Source organism: Zeus faber, assembly GCF_960531495.2.
Source record: "Zeus faber genome assembly, chromosome: 4".
Classification (NCBI taxonomy): domain Eukaryota; kingdom Metazoa; phylum Chordata; class Actinopteri; order Zeiformes; family Zeidae; genus Zeus; species Zeus faber.
The window spans coordinates 12,705,087-12,711,506 of record NC_137191.1 but is presented as its reverse complement, the minus strand read 5'-3'; the positions used below and the strand labels follow the sequence as shown (position 1 = coordinate 12,711,506).

The 6,420-nt window shown below is 44.3% G+C and overlaps 1 protein-coding gene across 1 annotated transcript in view; it reads left to right on the top strand.

Moving 5' to 3' along the window:
- Positions 1 to 968: 968 nt before the first annotated feature.
- Positions 969 to 6,420, top strand: part of pkd1a (polycystic kidney disease 1a) — a gene marked incomplete at its 5' end in the record, with an annotated part of 74,744 nt that continues 69,292 nt past the window's right edge. Inside the window, one exon of the mRNA XM_079999046.1 lies at positions 969 to 1,249. Coding sequence (XP_079855172.1) covers positions 969 to 1,249 — 281 coding nt within the window. The remainder of the gene's footprint in view (positions 1,250 to 6,420) is intronic.

Genomic DNA, 6,420 nt, shown 5'->3' with positions numbered 1-6,420 from the left:
ATATAATGTACATCTCTTCTATTCTATACCTAGATGGAATAGAATATAATCATATTTTGAATAGAATGGAATACAATTTTGAATAGAATGGAATAAAATACAACAGAATGTTGAATAGAATACAATTAATATAATTTTGAATAGAATGGAGTAGAATAGAACATAATGTTGAATTGAATGGAATATAATTGAATTAATAGAAATGTGAATATAATGGAATAGAATAGAATGAATAGAATACAACATAATTCATATAATTTGGAATAGAACAGAATGGAATGGAATAGAATAGATTACAAAAGAATTTTGAATATAATACAATAGAACATTGAGTAGAGTATAATTTTGAAAAGAATAGAATGGAATAGAATATTGAATATAATAGAATAAATAGAATATAATAGAATATAATATTGAATAGAATATAATATGGAATGGAATGGAATAGAATAGAATATTGATAATAATAGAATATTGAATATAATATTGAATCGAATATAATATGCAATGTAATGGAATGGAATAGAATAGAGTAGAATATTGAACATAATAGAATATTGAACATTATAGAATATTGAATATAAGAGAATATTGAATATTATAGAATAGAATACTGAGTAGAATAGAGCTGTGGGCCTTGGTAAAGCAGGGGACATGACGTCTTCTGGCCCTGGCGGCCGCCGGGGGAACTGCACGCAGCGCGGGGAGGAGGGAGAGGAAGTTCTCACAAGTTTTTCCCCTGAAAAGATTCTACCGCGAGTTCCGTTAGTTTGCACCTGGAGGAAACACCGGACAACGGGTTGTAAAAAGTTGGAACTTTTTTTTTTTTTTTTTTTTTTTTTTTTTTCCCCCCCTCCAAAGCTCAGGGGAGTTTTTCTTACATGAAAAACCCAAACCCAAGGGGACGCCGCCGTTTTTCTCCGCGGACAGAGGAAGCGTACGCGGAGGCGATGCGATGTGAGTGAGCGATGCCTTGTGGAAATGGACAGACTGTATCCAAGCGAAAACATGGCGTCTGCGTCCCGAGGACCAGGCTCCTCTCCGGTCTCCTCCTCACACTCTGCTTCCTCAACTCGCTGGGCTCCGTCCCGACGGGAGATGGGGGCGGGAGAAGCTGCAGCCCGTGCCCGGCGAACTGCAGCTGCGCGCCGGCGGGCCCGCAGCTCCCCGGCTGCCTGGTCAACTGCTCCGGCGTCGGGCTGGAGAGGGCTCCGGCGGCGGCGGAGCTCCCGCTGGATACAGCCGTGCTGTGAGTAACCTGCCGGGCGGGCGGGCGGGCGGGGGAGGGGAAGAGTTCAAGTCCCTGATTTAAATCCGGAATTTGTGTGCTTTTACTGTGGTATTGCCAGTTGTGATAGTCCCCACGGCCCGATGAGAGGAGACTTTCAACGTTTTAATCAAAGTGGCGATAACGATCATGAACACGTTTGGCGAACTGGGATCCAACTTTCATAAAAAATGGAACAAAAAAAAAAAAGTAATAAAGGTAATAGTATGAGCATCCCAGTCTGTCAAACAGTTTGGGGTTCTTTAGACTGTAAGTTAGTAAATATGTAAATCGTTATTTATTAATTGTACTTTTATTTAACACGCAGACAGAGTGGCATAAGAAGAAACACACATTTATGATCAATCACAACAAACAGATTGAGCGTAAAAACAAAGGTAACACGTAATGCAAAGCTTATAATGTCTACTAAATGTAGAGGGGGGGGGGGGGACAAACAAAAAAACAAAAACAAATCAAATATAAGTAAAAAAACAAAACAAACGCAAAGGCGAATGTAAACGAAGAGGACAAAAAATGAAGATGAGGCGCCATTAAAAAAAAAAAAACCCTTTAAACCTTAAACCCACGAGAAATGGGGACGTGTACGCACACGTGCGCTCGAGCGCCTGTTTATATTCACTTATTTCACTTTTTATGGTGCGCGTGCGCAGCCGGTCGGGGTTAGACGAGTAACGCGCGCCTTGTTTTTTTGTGCGCGTCTAAAGTTTGGGAAGGAGTTTTTAGACGTCGGCGGCGTCGACGTAGATCGACTCGCACCGCAGCGAGCGACGGAGAAAGAACATTCTGTTCCTGGACCCGATGGAAGAAGCCATATGTTATCAATTACCTCCCGCCCTCCAAAAAAAAAGAAGAAGAAGAAGGAAAAAAAAAAAAAAGTTTCATTTGACATGAAATTTCCGCTTTAAAAAAAAAAAAAAAAAAAAAATGCTCTTACAAGCATGTAGGGTAAACCTGCGACCCTCGACCTTTTCCGCGCCGAGGACCCTCAATTTGTTACGCGTCAGGCCACAGACCGCCTTTCATAAAGTTTTGTCCCGATCTGATGAGATTTGTATGGTTAGGAAGGATCCAGCCCGAACGTCCGTACCTGTCTGCAGGTAAAACTGATCAGTGACGCTGATCGCAGTGCTCATTGTTGTGCATCCTCTGGTGGAAACCATCATCGTTTGGCCCCCCGAAACCCCTCGAAAGGGCCCCTGGAGGTGGGTCCCCGGACACGGTGTTGAGATTCCTGCTGTAGATTCGAATTACTCAACCACATCGGTGTACATTACACGTACTACACAACCCCGCACGCGTGCGTCAGTTATTTCTCACTTGTGTGAAGGTTATTTCTCACTTGTGTGAAGGTTATTTCTCACTGTGTGAAGGTTATTTCTCACATCATCTCTGGACGCGCCGCAAATCAAAACTGGGGGGTCGCGTGGAGAAAAAAACCAGCTCAGCGTGGAACGGGCTCCGACATTATTTGCACCCCACTACACAAGCCTCCTCCTCTGGCCGCCCAAGCAGGCGACCGGCTGGAAGACTCTGTTGTTGTGGCGGTCGTGTCGAAAACTCTGGAAACGGCCTCGTCGGGTGGAGGACAGGTGCGTTGAGGTCAGGTCCCTCGGCTGCAGGAATGGGCTTTCAGATCTGCTGCGTAAACTCCGCTCAAAGCTCTTTGCCCAGAATGATTATTTGAGGTGAAAAAAAAAAATAAAAATTGTCGCCCGCCTTCGATATTTTTAATACCCATCTCCACCAAAGGGTTATGTTTTCACACTGTCTTTTCTCATATGTCTGCCGGTCTGTTTGAGCGTGGACAAAATATCTCGGAGGCCAATTTGTGTTTTTTTTTTTAATCTTATTTGGCTGCCTGGCAGATCCCTTACTTTGATATCGAACTGCACACTCTGTGGCTACATTGATGTGCATGGGATCAATGTGCAACATAGCTGAATTAATTTGTTGAGACGCTGTTTGTAAATATATTTATTTTTAAGTGACATAGTTATATCTGACCATGTGATTTTCTGATGGTTCTAAAGATTATCGTGCCGCATTATCCTGTGGTCTGAGGGATGTCATATGTATTTTTTACTTCCCCAATCTGCTCGGAAGTCCGTCGTGGCAGCACAGATCACAAACTGCAAGTATTCAACATGTTCAATATTCACGATCCAACATCCTGTAGTGTTGGGGGGGGGGGGGGGGGGGGGATCCCGAGGACGCAGGCTGTGGGTTGTCACGTGGGAAAGCCGACAGCCGATTGGGAGCCAAGGCTGACCGAAACGGAAAAAGTCAAGAACACATAACATGAACAGTCCATATTCACAACGCCTCCGTGACTTCATCCGTCGGTTTTATCTGTTTTCCTTTGGAATCTTCTGTAAAAAAAAAAGTAAAATATAATTGGGCAAAAAAAATATCCTCGCAAGCTCTATCCCGTCGCCCGCTGTGTTTGTTTACTCTGAAGTCAAGAGCAGTTTGATCGAGCGGGATTTCCGGTTTTGAGAGTCGGGACTCTGGTACGGGACTCGCGTGGCCACATCTACGTGTCAAACCTTGTGTGGCTTCGTGAGATTAGGACCCTGGTTGTTGGCGAATAGAATCTGTTAGTGTGTGGCCAGCTGTTTTGGTAAATCGTTGCTCTCCGCACACTATAGGAACAAAACCGTCATTATATGTTGTCATAAGTGGGGTCTGTCACATTTTCAACATCTGTTAAGATTTGGAATATCTTGTGCTGTGGGCCAGGCTTCAGACATTTTGCTCTTGTCTTCGTTCTCTCCTCCACGGAGAGGAAGATAAATATGTAAATTGTTGTTATCGCACTTTTAGGTCATGAATTGCTTCCTTCGTGTAAATTAATAATCAGAAGAATACTCCTCAATCATTCAATCAATCAATAATATGCACCATGCAAAGACGGATTTAGACGCAGATCAAAATGCAGCCAGGATGACACACATTTAAAAAATGTTCAGGTGTCTCGGTGAGTGGCTGCGCCAGTCCTGGCTCTTGTGCCATGATCATTCCCACTTTTCCCATCACACAACAAATTTTGGGATTTGGTGTTATGTTGTGTGTGTGTGTGTGTGTGTGTGTGTGTGTGTGTGTGTGAGGTTAGGGAAGGGAGAGAGAGAGGGGCAGGGAGAGAAACTGGGAGTGCCTGCATCTTATGGGTTCTCGGCACAGATTGTGTGGCTTGTATGAGACCATCTCTATTGTGTGAGAGCATTTCTATTAAAATAGCTAGGAAAAATTAATAAATACATGTATTATTATTGTTATTATTATGGGTCCAGTCGGCGTGTGTGTGTGTGTGTGTTTGTACACTTTCCTCTCTATTACATTTTCCACCTATCTGTATGATGCAGCTGCCTGTGTAAATGAATATTTTTCCTTCTCCTCCTTTGTTTCATTGTACGCCCCCGTCTTTCCTCGTTTTCCCTGTCTCTATCCCTAAATGGTCCTTTTCTCTGCGCTGCTGATGATGCTGTCGAGTAAAAGTCTGTGCAGCAGCAATGTCACCAGATATCATGATATTCAGAGCGGCCTTTGCTTTTACACGCTGTCTAAAATAATTTACCAAACTGCAATGAATAAGCAACACTCTTAAAATATTAAAGAGATGTCATCTCCTGTGATCATTGCACTTAATTCCATATTAATACCATAAAGCAGCCAGCATTACATCAAAAAGGTTTTTCTTTCTGTCATTAAATAATTAAGGAGGCATATGAATGCACACATGCTGGTTTTGCCAAGCACTCTCACTCCTGGACCAAGCAGTATCAGACAGTTATTGCCGCAATTTTAACCGTTAACCCTCAGATAAGAGGCCAGGTTTTATAACTTGTAACATCATTTAGCCTGAAGTGACTTAAAATAGGTAAACTTGCCAAGAGTACTCCAACCAACGGCACATCACAGCCAACAAAGCTTCGATAACCGGCCTAGGTCGGAGGAAACAAACGTGTAAGGTAGAAAAGTGGAAGATCCTAATGACCTAGATCTCACCCTGACCCTAACCCTAACGCTGAGGCAGACAGGGCAGCGTGTCAGCCTTCCGGCGAAAGACGTACAGTGGCGGCCAGAGCGGTATTTGTGACAGCAGCCTCTGAATTCTTGGAGAGACGGCGGTTGCGAGGCCACCTGGGGAGGATGGAGCAAACAAGCGGGATTTGGGAACCTTGCCATTCATTGTAGAAATGATGAGGCCGTCTCGTGTGGAGCATTGTCAGTGATTTCCAATGTGTTAAGAGGGTGGTTGGCAGACTCTGAGAATTTAGCTTGGCCGAAAGCCAGAAAACACTCGAGCGCCCTAATGGCCCAGTCCTAGTCCTGCCAGGAGAGAGCGGACCGGGAGCTGAGCGTCCTCCCCTGAGGAGCAGGTGTGTTTTGCGGATGTAGTAGAACCTACAACAATGGAGAGGTCTGTCTCTAGTCTTCCGAGAAGTGAAGGAAGTGTGGCTCAGTGTAGCTTGATGTTGTGCACTGACATGCAATCACAAACGTCACGAGACGAGGGGTCGACCGATTAACCGGTTGGCCGATTAACCGGGCCGATATTTGCACGTGTTTTTTTTTTTTATTAATATGCATCGGCCCATTCCTGCGCTCACAAGGCCGATAAACAAAAAATGTCTGCAGACTAGTGTTGTCAAAAATATGTTGTTTTTTTTCTATACAATCGAAACGGTTTCAATACTCATTTTCCGCACTATCAATATACTGGTAGCAGCTGCTTCATCGCTCTTTTTCCTCTCCGACAGTCGCACACCCCGCTGCAGCGCCCACATAGCCCCGCCTCACTGTCGTCATTGTCCCATTCGCTCAGGTTTGTTATAATGTTAGCTCATTAAAGATGGCAAGTGCGGAGTCTCCGCGACCGTTTTTTGTTTGTTTTCTCCTCCTCCAGACGGCGGTGCACCGTGCGTGCTTTCCCCTGGCGGTTTTTCCTGTGTTTCTATTTCAGATCTATTTATTTTTGTGTGTTTCCTACCTTGTACGAACATTTTAAACACAGCTGAGGGACAGTCCTCTTCCGTCCTGTTACAAAAAAACCCCTGTGTGTCCCTGCTGTCCCGTGTCCCGCGTCACACCGTCTTCCCGGTGCTTTCTGTTGCTATGGGACTTAATTT